Genomic DNA, 24,896 nt, shown 5'->3' with positions numbered 1-24,896 from the left:
TAATAGATCTACACAATAAAACGCTCTCCTGCAAAGTCATTGAGGATCAATGAATTTTATAAATACATATGTATTTAGGAAAATACTGTATGCAAACGTTTTCAATAAAACCATAAATTAAAACTGGACCCCTTTTAACACATCGGTCATCGGTTTTGTTTGCAAAAATTGCGAAAATCTATGCCAATCAGTAAAAAGTCATGTTTTCTCATATATAGTCTACTTGATTGGTTATAATTAATTTTGGCCACGAAAATGGGTCAAAAAACCCATAGTGCAGTGTATTAAATGAATTTTGAAAAACTAAATTCCAGAAATCATTAACAAAAATATTTAATAAATTCTGCAAAACTATCGGTGAACGTTTTCCATCAGTGTCAACCTTTGTTCTCACTTCTCACTCATTTTGACCTCTTCTACACTTCCAATCGCTGTGAAAAAAAACTACAACACGCGCAGATGCACTCTCCCTACACCATTGCAACAAAAAAAAAACGCTTTTAATATTTCAGTGTCACGAACAGCTGAAAAGAGTCCATCCATCGACTGATGGCTAACTGCCTGAGTGGTCACGAGATGCCGGCCGGCAAAACTATACAGAAAATCGAGGGTGGTTTCTTCTCGATTGACGCCGACGACCCTTGCGAGTAGAGTAGTCTCGCCTGATTTGGCGTTGTTGCCCTTCTTCAGTATACAACCGGCATTTTTTCAAAGCACCGGCATCAGTTTTTTATTACGGCTGGTTATTGAATTTTCCTATTTATTTGTTTTTGTGTTGTCTTGTTATTCATGTTATTGTATTTATTTATAAACGCACAAAAAACGTGACTTTTTTTGCAAACAAATTATGTGGAAAAGTAAAACAAATTGTGAAAATTAACTAAATTTTGGGTTAGTGGAGTAAAATACTTAAATTATTGCAGCTACTCGTATTATGTATTGCATACCGCGTGTTCACCGCAAACCTCTGAAATATGCGACGTTTGGCTGTGGTGTGGTGAGTATTCTTTTCATAGTGTAGCAATAATTGAAGAACCTCTAAATTGATTGAAAAGGCAGTTGAAGTGTTTCGCAGCCCATACCAAGGCCTTTCTAACAAAACTGCTGTAAAAACAACAACAACCATGACAAATGCAATCAAATCATCATCAACGCTTTGTCGACTGTCGCTATCAGCCGCTGTTCTCCCCCCACTGGTCCCTCACGACGCTTGACAACAACAAATACCTCATCGCATTCATTATTCATTTTTCCCAGTTTCAAGCAATCAGTCATTCGCAAATGTGAAATCTTCTACCAACAAGTGTACGTACATATGTAGTACATACAACGGTTTACACCGACACAATTTCGTTTCTTTCCATTCATCTGCAGCTTTAACAATCCGCAGTTACCACCCAGTGATTTTAATGCTTAATGTTAATTAAATATTACGCATGTTCATATTTTCCTAAAATCTCTTCCTTAATTTTTCATACATAAAAACATAAGTAAATGTAAATCCGCTGAAGCTGAACGGCGACTATGTATACAACAAGAACAACACTACATAATAAAATTCAAGCCCTTCCGTTGCGGTATGAACCCAACGAACCAAGCAACCAACCACCTTAACAGCCACACAACACCCGAAAAACATTCGAAAACAGTCCACTCCGCCCCATGCTGCAACTGCAATCGCACGTGCACATGCCACATGCAAACGAATGCCGCCACCACGCCGCACAGTGTCGCGATCCCATATAGGCTGCGGCCAAAAATAGTAAGCGTGATTCGATTTCGATACAGCCCTTCAAATATTGTAGAAAGAAGAAATCTTATATACGGTCCAAATTGGATAACTACCACGCCCTCTACGCTTGTGGGCGGAAAAATTTAAAGTGCTCCGTTTTTAATAAAATTTGGTGTTCAGCTTATTATCTCAGAAAGTCAAAATAATATAAAAGTTGTTAGATAACGGACTTGAGACACGCCCACCACTCATACAAGTGTTTGAGAAAAAGTGATAATACCCTCTGGTTTTGAATAATTTTCATATGCATCCTTATTCGGCAAAAAAATGTATACAATTTAATGGTGACTTTCTTTCTAATTCCCAAAATACCACAAACTAGTCGATAACAAACGTTTTTTTTTTATTTAGATTAACTTAGTGCCAATAAGTCTGGGTCATATTGTTCTGAGGAGATTTGTAACGTCCTTATTTCCGTTTTTTTTTCAATTATTAGGTATTTCAGCATTTAGATAGCTGGAGACAAAACCCCCTCTACGTCTTCCGTTCATGTTCTCAGTGTGGTGTACCTCAGTAGAAACTTCAGAAATAATTAATTGATGCGGATCAATTCTTCTTTAAATTCTCTTACCGCTAAATACCTTGAAATCCTTGCTTTGTGAATACCATTTTCCAGCTACTTGAAAACTGACGTTCCACTAATTCCAATCGGTATATGCACTACTTTTTTAGATATATTTGTCGAAGTGGAAGTCATATTTTATCATTTTTAATATGCCGGTTCGGATTTATTGTTGATTGGCTGGGCAAATTAAAATAAAAATAAAAGAAAAAGGTTGTTAATGAAACGAAAATGAAAGAAAAAGATGTTGGTTTTGTTTTCTTGTAGCAAAACTGTAAAAAAAGGAGACAACTGTGAGTTTATCGAACCTTGTATTATTGAATCATAGTCTGTTATATATTTTTGGGGTCGCTGAACACGAATCTGAAGTCCGTTTTGCTCCATCACGTCTGGATTTTTTCTAACCTCAAAAAACGTCTCGGATTTTACGTGACAGAAAAAATCCGAGGTGTTTTTTGAGGTTAGGAAAAAATCTAGACGTGGTGGAGCAAAACGGATTTCAGATTCGTATTCAGCGACCCCAAAAACATATAACAGACTAGGTTTGGTCAAAGGAACCTTTAATCGGTTTTTTTTTTTGTTGTGGACACAAGATATCCTTGTGTTAATTATAAACTTGCAACAAAATATGAAATGTAAATAATAAAAAAAAGTTAAAGAAGCAAACCAAATGCGAGAAGTCTTTTTTGCATATTCTGTTTGTGTTTAGTACATATTTTTGATTTTTTAGTGCACATTATATGCGCATAATTTCGATTTTTTAGTGCATAAAAATCCTGGCCCTAGTTATAACGTTAATTTTCTTAGCAATGAGAAAATATCATAATTCCTTCAAAACTCTTAACGCAACAAAGCTTTTACTTTGATAGTGTCATGCGTATAAATTTAAGGAATTTTTTAAAATTATTTTTTTTTTTAACTTGTGAGGGTTTCAGCATTTTTTTTTTTAATTTTCGGACTTATATTTATTTTTTAGCGCACTGGTTACACTGTGCGCCGCCTTAACCGTCCCCTCCCCCACTGCTGGCCAAAGTCAGTCAAGCCAAGTTGGCGCTTCAACGGATTTGCCCGGTTTGTCACCCACACCCACTCATCAGCTCTACTCCTTGCTAACGTCGCTTGAGCCCTTTGCGCTTGGGGTTTGTCAAAACATGGCATTATGTTCGCACCAATGCAACATGTTGCTAGGATTTGTTTTGTTAATTCGTGCAACTGTTTGAAAATTGGCAACAGCAACCCTTACTCGAAAAGTATTCAAATTTTTTTTCGTTTTTTTTTCTTTTGCCACATACCCTTCACATTTGGCAATTTGTTATTGTATTACTATGCCATCAACATGCATCCCCTGTTGCTTTACTAGCCAACTGCCGGCTTGTGTATGCATAAGTACTTGCTTGAAGTCCATTTGAATACTCATCAAATTGATATTTATGCAGATACACACTCTACTCGCACTCCTCCATGCGTACACATGTGCCTACAAACATCAGCTAATCCTCCTTGGTCCAGGCGACTGACTCCGACTGACGACTGTCCACAGGATATGCTCAACTGGCACTTGTAATTTATTTTAATTTTTTCTCCCCTTTCATGCAGAGAGTAAGTAAGTGAATATTCTTGTACTTCTGCCAAATACAAGTTATCGGTTATGATTTTGCCATTCCATCCAGCATAGATGCATATACACATGTAGCTCGCGTGATTCATTTATGCTAATTGTGGCAGCAGGCAGCCAGCCATGTCGGCAATGGTAACTACGCATACATATTTGAGTAATTTGTGTAAATGACAATGCGGAATTTCCCAAAACCCGCGCTTGTTTGTTCAACTGCCCCCGGTATGATCCACAGCATTCAATTTAAGCAGGGAGGCAATATGTTGATGCAGTATAACTGGTCTGGTTGGTGGTTGGCATTTGGGGATGTCAAAATTTGGTTGTTTTTCTTGCTGCAGGCTATTTTTTATGCTATTCAATTATGCATGGAAATATTTCTAATGATAAATTGTTGCGAAATACTTTGCATTATTTAACTTCGCAATTCAAATATTCAAATTAAGTCCTTTTAGCAAGGAGTTTCGTTACGTCTTCAAAGGATTCAAACTGGAAGTATGTGTGTAGATTGGACACTTCATTTACCTCCATTCAATTCGTGGGCAGACAAGTACTGTCGCTTTAATATTTTTATTGCAATCAGAGTTGCCGCTTTGGTAAATTATTATTAAAATTGGTAAAAACAATTTGGTTTGGTTTTGTTTGAAAAACAAATTGAACTTTTCGTTTCCGCTTTATTTTTCTTAGTTATCTTTATATTATAAATTTATTTCCAGAAGTGTAGTCTATTTTATTGGATTAATTTTCGATCGCTTAAATGCACACTTTTATAAATATGCAAGTATGTACATATGTATATCGATAAAAGACGAAAATGTCGTGTTCCATTAAAAACTCATTTTACAAGGAATCTTGAGGAGCTTTTGATTGCCTAAGTATTTTAAATGATTATTTTAAATAAAAACAAAAAAATATAAAGGTATTTAGTTACACATTACGGTTGTTGTCAAAAAAAAAAAAATTAAAATATCAACGTCTGTTTTTATAAATGACAATTGTTAAATGAAAAGAAAACCACAAACGACCGGCGGCAAAAAAATAAATAAAAAATCAACTGGAATTTTTAGCTGCAGATTATTAATTATACTGAAATACAAGAAATGTTTTAAAAACTCAGAGCAAAAAGCTCGAAATTTAGACGAAAATTTTTGAAGTTTTTCTAAATGTTGCATATAGCTTAAATCCTTGAGTTCTATGGGTTTGGTTAAAACGCGACCAATATTCTTATACAAACAAAAATAGCAAAAAAATTTGTACTTGAAAACATTAAGGCAGTTCACTCTTTGATGCGAAATGCAAAAATTAGGGTTTGTTTGAAGGAACCTGAGAAGATGCAATTAATGTGATCTCAAATATCATATCATCAAAAATTTAAATTTTTATTGAAATAGAACAAAACTATAGTTTATATTAAAATAACTTAAAAAAAGTTATTGGTAGATATTTTTCGGAATCAGTAAATTTTTTTGAAGTGGACGGTAAGTATTTATTTTTCATCAACGGCAACCCCAATTGCAATAGTATATTTTTGAGCGTACCTTTATTCAATCCGAGTATTGGAATATGGCATGTAAGAAAAACTATTCATATTGAAAATTTACTGCACTTACCATATGTATATGCACTGAGAAAAAAATCGACCAAAAATTGGTTAATATTGCCAAAGTCAAACTAGAAAAGGAATCAATGAGATTTTTGTTTAATATTAACAATGCCGTGGCTAACATTTTTAACAATGATTTGGTAATATTAACCACACTTTTGTTTACGTTTAACAAATTTTTGGTTGCCGATTTTTTCGTTTGAATGCGCTTATGTTCTGCACTTAACAGATGCTTTTTCATAATTCGGAGATACAAAACAAAAATTTTAACACGTTGCCTTCAAAGGGATTTGAATCCGCACCTTCATAAAGTTAGGAAATAACAGCAAGCATCTCTGGGGTCAATTTCCGTTCGGCATTATCGTGAAGTGAATTTAAAAGTAAAAAATTCACACCTAACTATATGCGATGTGAAAGTGTTATTTTTATTACTTCACAGTAACTCGGAACGAGAATTGACCCTATGCACACTCAGCCACAGCCGCTCTGTAAATTTACCCAGAAATGTTGAACTTGAATAAATTTTCTCGTCGTTTGATTGCGTGCTACACTTCACAGGTGCTTTTTCTGGAAGAAGAAAAACAAAAAACCAAAAAAACAACACATTACATGTCGCCTCTGACGGCATTCGAACCAGAAGCTGGAAGCCAACAAAAAAAAAGCAAGCATCTCTGCACCTTTAGCTTCAACCAGATATACAAATGTGTTTTCAAATGTTCAACTTGAATCACATTTCTTACAACCGGTTTATTTACCATGAAAAAATTAAACACTAACTTGGTTGAAAAATCCATTGTACTTTTGGCTCAGTGTGGAGTCCTGCAAAATTACTTTAGCCTTAAATAGACTTAATTATTACACTCGGCTTTAGTATTTCACTTGCTAAGACGTTCAGGCAAAAAAGGTCTTAGCCCCACAGCAGATGGCACAACGCAGACACCGATTTTTCTTCAAAGAACGGAATTTAGTTCCAAAAGCCTTTTTTCTGGCAACACGAATCCGATAGCATGATATTTCAGGCTACATCTTTTATGAAGACAGTTCTATAATTCGTGGCTTCTGCAAAAAGTTATATTGATAACTTAGTAAAATATCTGCAAAAATACGCTAAATGATGCCTTTTTCCTAAAAAAAATTGTAAAACGCAAAACCTGCAATGAAATTTGAGAAAAGCATGGTGAGTATGCTGTAAGTTAGCGCGAGACCCAGGAGATATTTGCGAGCAAGCTATCGGAAGATAGCGAAGGCACTAAGCAGGAACCACATGGCAGTGCGGAATCATCTAACAAGAGCTGGCTGCTCAAAGAAGGTTGATGTTTGGGTGGGCGCGACATGAATTAACGCATTTGAATGCGAGAATAAGCAACGCAGGCGATCATGGACCCTCCACATACGACTTCAAAGCCTGAATTGGCGGTAGGCGGTGTTTGGTGGGATTGGGAAGGAACTGTAGTTTATGACCTACTGCATCTCCTACACACATTTTTCCGTAACTATAATGTTCAGGTCGTCTGATTAAGTTGTCGTCTATCACAAGAGAACAAAGCAAAGAAGAAAATGATTTTGCCGTTGTTGTCCAAAGGTGGTGTGATTTAGCACTCAAGAACAACAGCATCGATCCAAACAGCAGAAGAAGGGTGTCTTTGTCTTATAGACTAGTACGCGATTTGGTAGTACGTAAGACAAATACCTTCCCTCAATAACTAGCCCTAAAAACAGATCAGAAAATCAATGTACCCCCAATACAAACTTCTTTGCAGTAGTGCTGGAAAAATACCATCGCCATGAGAAGCTTTGTAAGTTCAAAATACTACACTGAGTATACAAATTGCACTCAATATACCCCCTTTAGAAGTATCAGCAAAAATTTACCGGCGCCGCACGGTAGCTACAGTTGACCTCCAGCCTTCCTGACAGACTGCCATGTCATGTCAAAGAAACATGTCATTTGCTTAGCTACTGTCTTATGTAATCTCATGGCTGCACCCACACCAATTGCGCGGCGCCAGTAATGCTGCCCCAACCACTGTGCGCTGGCGCCAATCACTTCGCCAATAATAAATACAACAATAACAACAGTTGCCTTAAAGGCAAAAATAAAAACAAAAGCAAATAGTTTTACATACATTGAGAATAACAATGTGATAAAATATATGTAGCGAAGAGCTGAGTGTTTAACTCATTTGTGAAACTCTGAAGTCAAAATACTTGGAGCAATTGACGGCAGTCAGTCTAGGGAATCGAAGAAGACTTTTACGACAACGATTTTTGATGGGTTTCCTTTGCTGAGGCGACTTATGATTTTGCTGTTGCTTTCTTATTGTTATCTTTCCTTTCTTTTACTTTTTTGATTCCAGATGGTCAGTGCGTGTAGGGTGTGCGTGTAGTGATGAGCTGATTATTTCAATACTCGAATCAGTTTTACCATTAGGCTTTACTAAAAATTTCATAGCTAAATTATAAGCTTTTACATAATACATAATATTTATTTTTACAAAACTCATTAGTTTTTGTTTAAACATTTTTTTCTAGTCGGGATGTGTTTCCCGTTATTGTGCGTCGCGCCCATTATGCTTGCTTCGCTCAAATACACATTTTTCGTCTATGGGGAAAGCATCATCTTATTTGAACTTTTTATATTTTTAGAGTAGACGATATCTTATAAAATAGAGCTCTCGATTTTGTTCGCAAATTTTCAAACAGCCCGGGTATATGAGCAGCGAGTACTCGCACACTTGTTCAATGCTCATTACTCGAAAATTTTCGAGCACAAGCTCGAGCAATTCGAGTTTTTTCGAGTAATTTGAGCAATGTTTTTTTTTTATTATATTGACATTTTTGGTAGCAACTTTTAAAATTTTTCAAATTATTGATATATAATGCAAAGATTGTTACATTGGTATTTAATAATATAATTTATTTAACATGAATTAGAAAGCAGCTGCTGACAAATACAATTTACAAATTTTCTTTTGTTTATGAAATTGTTCAAAACTCGAAAATTTTGAACAAACATTTGAGCAGTTGAGCAATGAACGAGTTTCGAGCGAGTATCGAGCTACTCGCATTGCTCGATACCCGGGTATCTAAAGCTCTACTATAAAATAACAATGAAGTAAATATTTTCGGGTTTCCGAAATAGTTTTGAAGTAGGTATATTGGGCACCGAATATTGGGTGTCGACAAATTAAGCGCATCACTAGTGTAGGCTATTTGTATTAAAGTGAATGTGTATCGTCATATATTTTCTTCCATTGTAATAGTTTGCTTCCGCTTGATTAAGCACACTTACTCACTTACATGCATAAATACATATTAATAACATTACGCATTATTCGAACGCTTGACAACGTATTACATACATTGAATAAATATGCCCACCACTAAATGTGATAAGAATGTATATTCCTACAAATGTACATTACGGTGATCCAAAAAATTTTCCAACCACCCTTAGAAATGAAGACTATTGAAAACAAGGAGACCTCCATTTTAGTTTTTGAAATCGGCTAATATTTAACTGTGCAGCCGGGGCTTTGAAGTCGTCCATATATTTTACATGGGGAAAAATTTTTTTTCGTATAATTGCTATAAGGGCGTTTTGAAAAGTTTTTTGAGATAGGGCGTTTTCGAACTGGCTGCCGAGATAGTTTAATCTTGCACTCAGCAGTCGATTTGTTCAAAACGAATTTTACGCCAACGCTAAATTTTATTAATTGCGGTCTACCCCTGGCATACGTCGGATTCAGATCGCTCGTAATTATTTCCAGTTTCCTAATTGTGAATTGGCTCAAGGAAAAGGCATTTGGCTGCAACCTAGAAATACCTTCTTTTTATTACCGAGCGCACTTGAGCACAAGGTCATATATGTATTGCTCGGAATGAATTACTGAACCTGTATGATGTTGCGTGATGAACAAGAGACCTTAAAAAATTTCAATGTCGCGAGGGATTTGCTGTGTGCATGGATTGAAGGAAGAGTAATTTTAAGCACTTGAGGTGGAAGTAAAAAATCCCGTCAGAATGAATACTTGTACATCAATACCGGAAAAGTATGCGAAGGAAGTGGCTTACGTAACGTAGAGATACATACGCCACAATGAAAGTGTTGCGTTTGCGAACAAAAATCAGCTGTCCTTGATGGCCGCGTACTTGCGGTGTACACAAGTCCCTTTTTCAGATACATTAGCAGTACATTCACACTTTTTTACTAATATACTCACAATTCTCTCATTGTCTTCGTCACTGTCTTTAACAGTTTATTGTCTGGACGCCTTCCTAACTCAAACAATGCGACAACTAATAGATACATATTCTCCATCATATTGTCTTGTGCAAACGCTGGGTTATACAACGTCAGCATTCCCGGATTTACTTTCGTCAAAAGTTAAGAGTTGGCCAATGTTCGTTGGGTCTGGAGACGCAAAGGTTGCATATCTGATCTGATCTCTCTAACACACTGGCGACCCACCTTTCTCTATCGTAATACCTCCACGGTCCATCGGTCCATGGTGGAGGAAAAACCTAAATTTGTATCGCACTCCTTATATACTATATAATTTACCATCAAGTATTGCAAATATATATACAATTGGCTGGCCCTTAAAAAACCAAAAAATTGCTAAACACACTAAACAATCAACATACTTACGAAGCTATGGGTCAGATTTAGTAAAACTGCGTTTTTAGTATTTCTCTCTGACGTCGAAAATATAATTTATCCATAAAATTATTTAGGAAAATTCAAATTCAGGGTAATGTTGAATAATAATATGGATACCAAATGAAGGAGAAAATTTTTCAGAATTTAAAAAATTTTGCTCATTTAGTTCTCAAGGACGAATAGGTATTAAAAATGTCCTTTTAATTTATTTTATTTTCCTTAGCTAATAATGTTGGAAGGGTGAAATTCGCGGATCTGGCCCTGTGTATATTATTTGCTAACATACAATTTTTTCAAGAATACTTATTGCAAGTTTTCAAGCATATTCAATAATTAATTTTTAAAAGAACTTTTTCGGTTCCTATCCTTTTGCACCAAAAAATTTAAACTTTTTTATTTCATAGAATTTTCTCTTTTATATACCAATGTGGCTATTCTCCATTGCACTGAGTTTTTTTAATAATTTGTATAACTTATCATATCTTTAAAATATCAAAGTCCTTTTGAAAAAATCCTGGCGTCAGAGTGAAAAACTGAAAACGTAGTTTCACTAGTTTCGGCACCTAGTTTCGCGAGTATATTATTTTTTTTTGTATGAAAAATTTACTGTCACACGGTATTACAGTTGATAAAATTGTTTTCCGAATCTTTCAACATGTAAAATTGCTCTATTAAAGAAAGAATACAATATGAGACTTTTGGGACTGTTTCAATTGAACTAGCAAGTCAATGTCAGGATTGAACGAAGATGATTTTAATCTTATGCTTTTCTTATCTTCTCTGATGGTTTATTCAATTGCTTCTAATAGTTTTAATATCGATTCGCGACCCACCTGTAAGCCTTCCACGACCCAATAGTGAGTCGCGACCAACGGTTTAGAAACTATGTCCTACAAAGTTTCAAAGTGCCCCCCACTGCATACCTTTTGCGATAGTTCCGAGCCATTTATAAAATTGGACATATGAGTGCTAGTTTGTGCTGCCTCTCTTTTTCTATAGTTCTGAAATATTTAGATCTAAATTCGTCACCTTAGATATATGTAGATTTCGAATGAAAAGTTTTTTTTATTCCTTGGTACTTATCACATTTTTTGTCACTATTTTGTACCTATCAAATTTGCGTATCATCGAATGGAAACGGTTGGAAATAAAATAGGTAGTTCGATCCGTTAGAAAACGGTGTATTTTTAATTGTTCTTGCTTCTTGCGGTAAAATACATTTTTTGTAAAGTGGACTTATCAACTTTTCACTGTGAGTTAGCGACATGAAGTTTAAAAAAGTAAAATAAAAGTTGGCGATCTAGTTGCTAACGGACTGGTTCATTTTTGGCGATACAGAACTAGTACTGAACGACTAATTTGATTCCCTCGTTGGTGTTTCCACTGCAGGGATTTTACAAAGAGCTTTTCGCACCACTACTATTCATTAATGCAATGCGTGGCTCAGCAATAAATTGGCGATTTCTTTCATTCCTTTATTAAATTAATTTTATTTGTTTTAGAAATGTTTATCGCCACATTTATTATGCGTACGAATATGTAATTTCCTATTTATTATATGTCCATATCTATTCGGTGTGAGTGTGTTTACATGTACATATGTAAAGTATGCGTGCGCATGTTGCACAGCATTAATGAATCGTACCGAATGAAGTGTTGATGGGCGCTTTTTTATTAAAAATATATGTACATAGACATGGTAGTGATTGATATTGTGGTAATATTCGTAATCCACAAACGAATTATTTTATTCTAAAATGAAACAAAGCAAAAAGAAATCGCATGCGTGTTACTCGCATATTAATCGTTTCCGAAATCAATTTACTCTGAATGGTTAGCTCTTAGGTTGGTCTGCTGGTTTGACTAAACTTGGTCAGCACACAGAAATGGTGTTCTCAGCGATTTTTTCTTTTAGTATTAAAAATATGTTCCCTTCTTTTGGTTTTCGCAACACCTACGCCGCCAGTGACAAATAAGCATTATTTATTGCCTTTTTCGGCGATGCTCATTTTGATTTTCTGTTTTTTTTTTATTTTTTCTTTCATCGCATTTTAAAAAAAATATTATGGAAATCATTTAATCATAGTTATTGACTTTAATACCAAGTAAGTTCGACAATAACCTCGCGAACGTTTCTAAAATAATTTATGACCACTTGTCTGCGGGTCGTAATCAAAATGTCAAGGAACTATTAAAGTTTGATTAAGAATTTTTTTTTCTGAGTCATAAATTTGATTACAACTGCTAACAATGTTTTTAATGTAATTTTTATATTCTTGTTTTTTTTTATGATTTTATTAAGTTCTTTATTCTTTTGTTGCTATTCTTGCTTTTATGCGCTCGTAAAAGTCAATCAAAAATATGTTTTCATAGAATCTTACAATTTAAAAATGCATTCTTTCATAAACAAGTGTGTACGTTTGAGTATGTAAATATGTATTAGCATTATAATTATATACGTACATACATATGTACATATGTCTGTACACTTGTATAAAACTATAAAAAAAAAGCATTATAATCCACCAATCGAAGTGTCACCTTTTATGATTATTTCTAATATTTCGATTAAGAAATCTAAAAGTCTTCGAACAATTAAATTTTAAATTCATGGCGTTCTTTCTTTACTCATTTCAGAGTCATTGCGTGTCGCCGACTTTCGAGAAGGAGCTTCGTGAACAATTGGATAAGTAAGTTTTTTAAATGTAATGTCCGAAGATATTTGGTGTTACACATAGTCTTAAAGTATTTTTTGTTAAAAAAAACATACAAGCCGTATTCCTTTTGAATCTTAATAAAAGCTTAACAAATTAGATAAAATTTTTTAAAACTACGAACGCAGATAAATTTTTTCCCCTTATTTTATTTTTAATATAAAAATAAAAAAATCCAGTTTAAAATCGAATAGTTTTAATATAAGATACAATTTATCGTTTATAAGATACGAATTATCGGAAAGGTTGAGGTATTTTTTCCAAAAGCATTAACCCACTAAACCAAGTGCTATCCCAAATGAGGAGATCGAAGATTTCACCTCCGATATCTCCCCCAAACTATTGAAGATGCGTGATCCCAAATGCTGCGACTGTAGGCGCGGGCAGGGACTCAGAAATTGCTAAATTGATTCCTCCTCATCCTCATCATAGGCGCCATAGACGGTGCGTCTGACTCGCGAGTCATTTGAATCGTTCAGAGTCAGGTCGGTGTAACTAACACATATTTAGTCAGATGCACCGTGTATGCCGCCTATAAGTTCCCTGTCTTCTTTCTACTAAGCCGCGTCCTTAACAATCTTGAGTTCTCACAGTCTCTCCACTTGGCCACAAGTTATTAGTAACGGCTATGATGAATCAGTAAATTTTTCTAACGTGATTACTAGGGTAACCAAAAATATGCCGAAAAAACATGATTTTAGGCGCTTAAAATATGCACGATAAAATAAGAAATATGCATAAATATGCACGAATAATATCCAAAATATGATCAGAATATATATTAAAAAAAATATACAGCTCAATTTTTCTTGGGTAGAAATTATTTGCATTTTATTCAGAAAAGTGCAATAACACTGGTAAAAGTAAAATATTACACATTCAGAACATATTCGCTTACATAAGTATAGAATTAAAAATGCAAATTTAACTTAAATAAATATTTTTGTTACAATAAAGAACGAAATATTTGGAGAACAATTTATCAGCCGACACGTTTTTGCTACACAGTTTGCAATTCAGAGTTGGAATTCATTTACATACATACTAGGGCTATTCGCGATCCGGTGCAAATGGCCTAGCATCATTGCATTGCAAATTTGTATTGCAAATTATTTGCAATACACAAACAAAATACACGCATTTGCATTTGTCATGGCTTGGCAAATTTGCAATACCGAAAATCCATAGCATAAAAATGCTATGCATTGCATTCGTAAAGAAAACCAAAGCTGATGCACAAAAATTGTTTTGCAAAAGCTTTACCATGACAGTTTAATAAAGGTCGCTCACAATCCATGGCATATTTCTGCAATTGCATAAATTTGTCAGCTCTTATGCACCGAATCGCGAATAGCCCTATTAGTTTAAGTTCGAGGATTTAAGAGCTTTATGCTTCAGCATCTGAGAAGCAGCACTGTTTAATCTATACATACGGTGACCATCCGTCCTGTATTATACGGGACAGTCCTCTTTTTTGACCCATTGTCCTGGTAATTTATTTATTTTATACGGGACGGCAAATGTTCTGTATTTCTTTTAGTGTCCTGTATTTGTCCCGTATTCGGTACTTCGACGCCTTAACAGGTCATTAAAATGGCATGCCTATGAACGAGTTTCAAATAATGTTGGTATATGATAGTAATTTTTTCCATAAACAGTTATTATTTTTCAATTTGAATGCCTCTGATTCGAATCAAGGAATACATACATTGGCCAAAATAGAAATTAGGACTTCACATTTAAGTAAGGTTTGGCTATTTTGCCTTAGTTTATTTAATTTTCTTACTTTGTATGAAAAAAGGCGTAACACCGTCAACAAAAAACAAATTGCCAAAAATGAATGGTAAGCCTTAGCGACTTAAATTTAACGATTTTTTTTTAGAAATTATACGCGGTAGAACTCTCGAGAAAATTATCCTAAAAATTTGTGGTATTACTAAAATGATACTGTTTCAGGGCTAATTCATCCAGGATCATTGAAGAAGGCAATCTGTAAGCTGTTGTGGAAAAAATTGAAAATAATTTTTTGTCCCGTATTCGGATCTCATAAATATGGTCACCGTATCTATACATATAATAAAGTAACAGGCCGAAGCCAAATCAACAATTTTTAGAATTTTTGTCTGTCTGTATGTTTGTACGCGCATCACTTGGAAACTAATACATGAAATCGAATGCAGTTTTCACCTACGTATGTATTGCTTGAGGTGTAACTTAATAAACAGAAGAAACAAAAATAGATAGTTGCCACCTGTTTACAATTAGAATTACTAAACAGCATCTGGCCATCTCATCCTTCAACTCGCTCTCTCTAACGAAGAAGAACATTGATATGGCTGGGTGACGCCAAAGTGGCCCGACATTTCCCCATCACCCCCAATTTCAGTGTTTTATATTCCTGAAACAAGCAAAACTTTGCTACGCCCGAGGTCGCTTTGGGTTAAATTATTTGAGTACCCGCACTTTGCTTAATATTTTCCTTCAAAATTTTTAGCTGCCAAAAACCTTTTCCATATCCATTCCATAAACTGTAAGGATTTTTTATCAGATCAATTCTCAAATGCCTGCCGAGTTTAATTATTGTTTTGGATCTCCCAGCTTATATTTCCAGAATGAAGGTTTGGGCCGTAATTTGAAGTCTCATTTTTGATTATAGAGTTCCTTGACAGTCAGCCTGCGCCGTACCTTATTTAGCCCAATTATCTGCCATTTTAATGTTTCCACTGTGACCGAAGATCAACTACCTTCGATCAGTTGAATGCAATCCCACACGATTTGAAAGACAGCTTCATACGTTTTCAAAGCGAGAGCGCCTTAATTCTCCACTGTCTGCAGTTCAAACATAGTCCCATTGTGTTAGCCGTATCTTGGAAGATATAGCTGTCTTTCTTTATGCTAGGTTGTAAGGACCCTACTCCGTCGCCTTGGTCGATTTTAGAGAGATGGGTTTAACTCTAAAATCAAGGCTTCTTTCGGATATCGATATCCAGAAAAGATGAGTTAAGGGGATTCTGTATGCTGGAAGTTTTGCGTCTAACCCTGTGATATCCGTGTAAGTCCGAATTTTGTGTTTAACTCACGTATTTTTGCACTAGACAGGCTCGTCTTAGGGTAGATTAGGTTGATGAAGGCGCACTTTGTGCTAAGATGACCCGTTGTGATCCCGTTTAACTGGCCCATTTACCTAGAAATAGAACCAGTTAGTTAATCTAATGAAACATTGTGGTCCAAAGATTTTATTAGTACTGCTGGTGACACTTCGGCCTAAATGTAGACAGAACTGGGAAATTTGCTTTATTCAGTGTGGACGGTGAAACCTGCGTACCGAGGGAAGCCTTTTATAAAGAGACTCCGCTAGTACCTTATTGTATTAGGATTAGTTTAGCACCTCTTTCCTTTTTGAAGTCACAAAAGTAGCTCGGGTACCCACATTACTTATCGATAACAAAGGTTTACAATAAAAACTGTCTACATATTGAACCAAACCTCTATGTATGTTATTCGAATCCTAGGTCTGTTAGCCTCCATCACGTCAGGTTCGAGGTCATTTAAAGGTCAAGTAGGGAAAAATTCATAGAATAAACCTGAAAATTCAATACAATTCTTCTAAATTTGACCTTGGGTTGACCGACCTTGGCATGACCACCAGATGACCTTGAAAAACCAAGGGACCCCAATATGCGGATTCTGCGACAACAAAAACAAAAAAATATATATGTTTTTATTGAATATATTTACTATAGCAATGACCTCGTCATTACTCTGTATGAATATAAAATATGAAATTCTGTAATCCTAAATACTTGCCATGGGGACTGCCACGATATGATAATCGTCGGAAATAAGTCAACAATGACGAGTTCCTTTGCTATGTCTATCTCTAGCATACCCTCATGTCGACTGCTGCAACTTCGACAATATGTAGTGTCGTCAGCCTCCTCTGACCCCTATGTCAAAAGTTGGTCTTTTGATTTCGCGGTTAAGCAATTGTAGATAAAGCCTCCGGTTAGTGTTAGAACAGGTCCACAGGGAGCGTCGCCTACTTCCTTAAAGTTGTATCAGCCAGAAGGCGGCAAAGTACGCCAACGGATATATTCGAGGAGTCATCCATGTAATAAGGTAGAAGCAGTGGCTAAAAACTCAACTACATTCCTGCAAGGCTGGCATATCTCGGCCATTCTATGGCCTCACTTACTTCCAAATATTGGTTTGTAATGTTTCCTTCGATAGCCGAATGAGCACCAGAATTGCGCCCTGTGCCTGTGGGGGTCTGTTCAGAGTTTAGTCCCTCTAAATGACCACAAATCCAGCACCAGGTTGAAATCCCGCAGCCTGGATAACCTCGTATAGCGAAGCCGATGGTTCGTCTGCGCAGGGTACAACACTGAGATAAGAGTTTACTCACGTCTACTTAATATATTTCTCTTAACACATGATTTGGTAACTACAACCTAATCACTCATCTTTTTTCTCGGTGCAGGTTTAGGTGAAATTGATTTGGATTTTTATGTTGGGCCCACTCCAAGTGCTGAAAAATACAGAAAGCATTTTCTCAGCTGATGTTTCTTCTGCTAAAGGTGGTAAAAATCTAATTATTAAGTGTCGTTTACACACACTGAGAAAAAGGATTAGTTTCGACAACTAAAGATATTTAGTTCCCGAATTTTGACAATATTTGGGAACTGTTACCAAGGATTGGGAACTATTACCATCGATTGGTAATTATAACTAAATATATTAAAGCTTCTAATATTCATCTAGGTTGTAACAAATCGTTAATTTAGTTGAAGGGTTTGGTTAATACTAATAAAGATTTCTTTGAAGCATATTTCTACAAATTCCATTCAACTTAACGCATGGTTCATAAAAGGATGTTATTAAGCTCTGCTAATGCAGATAAGCTTTCTTTCAACACGTGGTTTAGTCATAGTTACCAAATCTTAGTTGAGGCAACCACGATTTGGTTTGAGAGTGGAACATATTCATGCTTGTGAGCCACCCCTAAAGAATGCTGAGCGCTCTCTGAGCACATACGAAGAGCGCCAGCTGAGCAATGCACACAGTCCCACTTATTGAATCTTTTGAATGCGCTAGTATGCCGACCATTGCATTGTGCGTGGAAATCATTGCTCCGCTACCGCTGTTCGTATATGGGTGAAACACGCATGTGGTCCCAGAGCGCTCAGTAAGCTATGGCATGTCGATCGCTGCGCCATGTGTGCTATGACATGCCCATACTTGTTTGTCTCAGTTTCAGTTTTGCTATCATCGCGAGTTGTTTCGGTGCACGCATAGTTTAAAGTTTAATTAAAAATATAAAGTTTGATGCCAACCGGGGGTTTTCAGTGGATATATAATTCATGTGAATTATAATTTGAAAGTGTCTATTTAGCTAAGGAAAAAGCAAAGCAGTATACTTCCAGCAGATATTGACCTGGGTTTTCGCACGACTGTTCCTGTTTCATCGTTGTTTTTTAGGAAATTCTTACCAACATATACATATGTATTATTTACTTTAGTAACTAACTTATGTAAATATGTACGTATTTTTATGCTTAATATATGCAAATAAAAGAAGAAAGTAAACACAACAAACATCGAGTAAATTTTTATTTGTGTCAAACTGAAACTTTTTTCCTAATAATAAACGGTTAGCTGATTCAAGTCTACAGCAAGTTCACAAAATTAATTGAAAACTTGTATCAACCAAAGCATTGTTTACATTTGCTCAACAATGATTTTATTAAACTTACAATATTGTCCAATCAAGGTAGTCGTTTTGTAATTATTAACAAATATACATTTGTCCCAACTAGAAGTCTTAAGTAAATTACAGACTTTCGTGAACTATATATTTATTTCGCCATATCCAACTATGCCACTTGATCACTATAACCAAATCTTGGTTATTATAACTAAACCTTTTTCTGGGTGCAGCTGTGTTGAACGCAATGTGCACAGGAGCGTTAGCATATTCACACTAGTTGAACAGGGGCACTTACTAACTACTTTTAGGTGGAGTATCGTTAAAGTAATAAAGGGCTGAGTAACTATACAAAACACTACATTCTTAACTTAACTAACAACGTAGAAACTATCCCCTTTCATAAATTTTCAGGAACTGCAAATTTGCGCAAAATAAGTAACTTCCTTTAAGGTTCGCAATTTTTGAGCTCGTAATTGCCAAATTGCCTGAAGTGCGTCTAAAATACAATATGTGTAGACTCCATACATACCTACACCGTTGTTCGAAAATAACCAAAAATTACACACTAAATGTTGGTAAGCCTTTCGCATTCACTGCGAAAAAGTGTTGCGCCGAAACTTACTAAACCTATTATCAAGTCAAACTTTCTTTCCAGCGAACAATAATCAAAAATTTCTCCCAGCACAGCTATTAACACTCATATTGTGCATGTATGTAGGTACATATTGTGTGCCGAATGCAAATTTTCCAAATTGCCCAGTTGACCTATGTTATCTACGTACTTGCGTTCACCAAAAAACACGTTCCCTTAATACTTCACGCTCAAAGTTGACTCCTCCCTTAGGGCTGCATATGACCTCCTATTTTAGTAAATAAAACACTTGCCAACAGAGAAGCACCCTTAAGGGTCGCCCAAAATTGCTTATGGTACTACGTGCACTAGGGTGGACCAAAAATACTCAACTAAAGAGTATCTAAAAGAAGGAGACCCTGAGTTTTACAAGTTTGTATTAAGTTTCGCCTGTTGCAATCAGTTTTTCACTAACTCCCCGAAGAGCTAGAGGCTTGAAACTTCAAACTTAGCTCAAAATTTATCCTCTAGGTGGCGCAAGAGTCGCGATATTTGTAAAACCCGCATTTACGTTCAGATTTCTTTCACATTTAGAACGTTTATTGCTTAAAGGGGAAGAAATAACTCGACGAAAAATTTTGCAGTTAGATAGTGCGGGGTCATTTTTTTATTTTTTTACTAAGCACTCATAAATTACTTTATTTTAAAATCGGTTAACATTTAACCGCCCGTCGGGGCTTTGAAGTTTCGATGTATTTTGTATGGAAAAACTACATTTTTTTTGTAAAATTGTTATAAAATCGTAAAAAATAAATATTTTTTGAACGAATAAAAATATTTCACTTTAGAAATCTTAAAATAATAAACCTGTTATGTATATTTAACTTAAACATTTTATTAACTACTATTTCATAATCGACAATCTCATCTCTTGCATAAAAAAAATGTAACTTTAACCGACTTCAAAAAAGGAACATATATTTTTTGTTATGTACATATTTTACCACATAACTTTGGACCACGTTAACCGATTTCTATAGTCCTTCTTTTAAAGGCAAGGTGTTACCTCAGAGTTGGTCCCATACTAATTTGGTTTCAATCCGATCATAAAGATAATCTTAAATTTTTATATTGGAATTGAAGTCGGTTTGGTTTTTTGCTTAAAAATTACTTGTATGTGTTCGTTACCATACCAGGTACGTTTTAAAAATAGTTAGTAAAATTTTAGAGCTAAGTTTGCATCATAATTCTACTGTTCGAAGATTTATGAAGGGAAATGTTTTTGATTTGATCAAAAAATATTTATTTCTAGCGATTTTATAACAATTCTGCCAAAAACATTATTTTCTTATTAATGTATGTAGGTTAGGTTAGGTTATTCTAGCTGGCTGGCCACCCCAGATGGAGATAGAGGTTTAGTTAAGTATATTCAAAGTGTTCATTTAAGATTTGTACGCTTTTTGAGCATTTCAGTAATGGTTGAAACCCCCAAGTATTGTCACGTCTTCAAGATTATAAAATATCTTGGAAGTTTCAGTCGTACTTTTAATATAGCAGGATAAAGGCTTAGGAGGTTCTCTAAGGTCTCTTTTGTTCCCGTCCCCATGCATTTCCTGCAAGCTTCATTGACAGCCATTTGGCTTCCTTGCGCTGCCAACATGTTGTGTCCTGTTAGGCCACTTATCATAGTTCTGCAGTCTCTTCGTGGCAGCGATAGTATAAACCGGTTTTGTATCCCGTTTTCTAATCTACACATGATTTTAGAGATTTTATAGGTTTTCTACTTAGTTATAAAATTTCTTAGAGCTTCGGAATGTTGTTCTTTTGTTTTAGATCTAAGTGAATTCCTCTTAGCAATCTCATTTAAATTTCATTAACCCAATAAATATCCAGTCGGTTTTTGGCTGCTACTCTATTTATGATCTCCCTGCTTCCAACGGCGTTTTGTGACGTAAGTTGGTATGAGCTAATAGCCTTACAGCTAAATTCATAAAAAATAAAGAAGACTTTAACTGCTTTATAAATTGAAAACTTGTATGAAAATGTCACTTTATAGAGCTCTTTAAACCAATCTTATTTTTTATGAATAATTAATAAAGAATTAATCTCCGCTTGACTATTTACGTATATGTTAACTTTAGAGTTATTTCCAGTCTTTGAGTAGAGGAGCTCAGTGGCTTTTCTCATTTCGAAAACCTCTGCCTGATCCGGCTGCTTAATGGGCTGACAAACATTAAATTCTGAGCAGTACATCTCCCGTTGCTTCGTCACCTTTCATTTTTGAGCCATCTGTAAAGAAATTGTACCTCTTGTGGCTGGTTTCATGCCTCTTCACAATCAGTTTTCTGCAATAGGAGTCCGAAACTCCCTACCCCATCTATAGCAAGATGCCATGTAATTTGTTGTAGCTACATGTCCTTTGGCTATTGAGCTGTCACCTCAGTTTCCCCGCGAACTTAGGCGCGCAGCAGGCACTAGGGCAGGGGATAGGCTCCAAGTCATTCCCAGCATATTTTTGCATACCTAGAGGGCATTATTCGCTTTTCTCACTCTATTTTCCACAGCACACGGGACAGTCTTACAGTCCAGGAATACCCGAGGTAATTGGTGCAGTCTTTTGATTTAAGTTCGGCGCGGTTCAGTTTACCGAGTTTCCACGCAGGAATCTTATACTTTCTTTTAAAAAGTAACATAACAATTTTATCTGCATTTATCCCTAAACCTGCAACAGTCGTCCATTGGTATATAGTATTCAGGTCTCAATTCATTATATCACTTATGGTATCTAGGTACTTTCCTGCCACTATTACTGCAATATAATCAGCATACGCAACTAGTTTGGGTGCATTCCCTTCAAATTAAAAAAAAAAAAGTATATTTTACTGTATATTTTTGGGCCAACCTAATGTGCATATACCATTAACAAACTCATAACTACAGCATAATTACATGAGAAAATTCATCATACAAGTGTTCATACCATGGTTATTTAGGATACACATATATATATGTACAACATAGGCATGTAAGTGTACATACTATGAATATACATATGATCAACTCTGCTCCCACATTCGGGAACCACAAAATTCGGAAATTGCACAACTACTTACAGTGCAAAAAGCAGCATTGTGCTCATTTCCTCATATGCATATGCATAGATGGCAAACTTCCATGCATATTTGTAGTTCGTATATATGTATGTATGTATGTACATATGTATGTAAGTAATCTCCTTAGGGCGATTTAACATTTTTGGGACGCCCAAATAGCATAGCATTTATTACAATTAAATGAATGTTAGTTCCCATGTATGTAGATACATACTTACATATGTAAATGTACATGTACTCGTAAACTTATGCCTACAAACCAAATTATCAGTTCTATCTTTTAGAGGCTCTATGGAGTTTGCCACAGTTTTATGTGGTTTATTATCCACAGCGTACGCAAAGTAAATATTCGGTTGAAATGTTATTGCCTTAGGCTGAGCGAGTTATAATTTCGTCAATTTAATGGGCGTGCTGCGCAAAACTTTCAACCAAATTCCAACTGTTTCCCCTTTAAGGATTTAAATATGTAAATTTTAAAAGACGTATTATTCGGAAGTTTTGTGAATGTTAGTTTGCGATTATTTATCATTTTTGTACAAATTAGGTCAAAACTCTCACAGTTTAAGAACTTTTCCGATCCACGGTAAAGCTTCTATGATGCCTTTCAAATCAGAAAAAAAAAATTAAGAAATTTTCCACGATTTTTGCAAATTAAGCTAATCATTTATTCCGCTAAAGCGACTGTTGAGCACACACATCTTTTGTCTGGAGAGTGTTGGGCGTCCGCCATTGATGATGTACTCGGCGGCCTCAAAGCCACGCCTCCTTTTCAGCCAGTGTACAGCGTTGCCGTTTTGCTTAAATTTAAGCAAAATTGATTATTGTTTTCCTGTCTGTTAAAATGTTAAATCTTTCTTCGTTTTGCAAATTTTTTTTATTAAAATAGACAATAAGGAAAATTTTCCATTACCATTTCAATCAATTCAATTTTATTTTAGGAAGACTGTTATCCATATTCCGTATAAATTTCCAGGAAATGTTGCTCTACGCAACTCCTGACTCGCGCTCGTCGCATTTTCAAACCTCCGATTGAACTTCTGCCATGAAATCGCTGGTCATAAAAACATTTGAATGAAAAAAAGTTTAATGTTTTAAAAAGTTTAAAAAGTTTGATGAAAAAAGTGGCAACATTGCTTTTTCGCGTATACAGTTGCTAGCTGCGTTTCAATGATCGCCGATCGAAAATTCATTTATTATTTTACTTTAGTTGTGATGTGATGCTGATAGAAATCTGGATCAATTTGTGATCAACTCTGTTTGTTTTGTTTCCTAATTAATTGAGGAAATTTTAATTGACAGCACCGACAAATGAATATGTACATACACAAACAAATTTTCTTACATATGTATCATGCATATGTATAGTAAATGTTTTGCTAATAATTTCTAAATTATTGATTTTTTTTTTTATTTTCCTTGCAGCATGAATCGTGTGATAAAATCAAAAGAACGTAAGCAAAAACAAACATGTCCGGGGCACAAAACACTACAGGTGAGTACTCAATTACGATGACTTGTGAATCTACTTACTATAAATAGGTTTATTAAACTGCAAAGTCCAGTTTTCGGTTCAACACAGCATAAGTTTCAATACACTTTTCTTACCTCAATTTTTGTACATAGTTATAAAACTTCACAGAAACACTCTTCATTAGCGATTTTGTCCATTGCGCTGGGTTTTAATAAACACTGAACTGAATTTCAATAGAAAATGAGTTAGGGCCTTTCTATAAAGTTTAATGCAAAATCTATTCTTGGACTATAGATAATATGTATGTACATACATATATACAAATGTATCTTATCGTTTGCCGAACCTTACTTGACAACAAAAGTAAGCGCCGCCACTTTAATTACCACTTTGCCGGCTTGTTGATTGAAATTATTTACAACTATAATATCACTTTAATCAATAAGTAACTAGTTGTTAATTTTATCAACCTAAAATCGGAAGAGTTTTACGTAATAAAGTTCATGCGGCCGTCGCCCCGTAAATTTGTTGACAGTTTAAATTCATTCGAAGTTTCTATATTTAATAGATATTGTGACGTTGATAATTAGTAACGTTTTTGCAAGATTGTCTAGAATACTATCTTTTATTCTCCGACTGTTTCTACGTACTCATAGTTTTGTGTTAACGCTTACATAATTTCTTAAGGTAAAATTCTTAAAATGACCAAAAATTAATCTTCTTTTACACCTCTATAGCCTTAGTAAATACGTATTTGGCGCTAAAATGTTTCTCTACGTTTTACGAATCTATTTAGTTTATGGTGTGCGTCTTGATACTTTCACTCAAAAAGAGCGATCTACTGAATTACTGCTCCCTTCGAATGGCAAATGGCGTTTTATAGGAAGTTTTATCATGCCAGACCGCTGTACTACCACTCCGTACGAGCTAGGATCAGTTCCTGGTGCGAGAAACAAAACAAAAAATTTGTTTTTTTCTAATTGCGGCCGCCCCTCGCTCGCATTTCTGCATTGAAAAGGTTTCTCTTAAAATCCAACAAAAAACTTAGCAAAAGTATAAGCGCGAAATATTATTTTTAACCGACTTAA

The 24,896-nt window shown here is 35.2% G+C and overlaps 1 protein-coding gene across 2 annotated transcripts in view; it reads left to right on the top strand.

Annotated features, from left to right (window-relative positions):
- The window catches only part of LOC118742456, a 207,426-nt gene that overhangs the window by 177,875 nt on the left and 4,655 nt on the right, over positions 1 to 24,896 (top strand). The window contains exons 1-3 of one of the 2 annotated variants that reach the window (XM_036474539.1): positions 872 to 997; positions 12,870 to 12,922; positions 23,760 to 23,829. In XM_036474539.1, coding sequence (XP_036330432.1) covers positions 935 to 997; positions 12,870 to 12,922; positions 23,760 to 23,829 — 186 coding nt within the window. In that variant the 5' untranslated portion in view covers positions 872 to 934. Of the gene's footprint in view, positions 1 to 871; positions 998 to 12,869; positions 12,923 to 23,759; positions 23,830 to 24,896 lie in introns of those variants that run through there. The other variant, XM_036474538.1, reaches the window with a different exon arrangement.

The sequence above is a fragment of the Rhagoletis pomonella genome, unplaced genomic scaffold (genome assembly GCF_013731165.1).
Source record: "Rhagoletis pomonella isolate Grant_MI unplaced genomic scaffold, Rhpom_1.0 Rhpom_scaffold_00007, whole genome shotgun sequence".
In the NCBI taxonomy this organism is placed as follows: domain Eukaryota; kingdom Metazoa; phylum Arthropoda; class Insecta; order Diptera; family Tephritidae; genus Rhagoletis; species Rhagoletis pomonella.
Note: the sequence above shows the minus strand (reverse complement) of the source record. Positions and strands in the feature narration are given on the sequence as shown.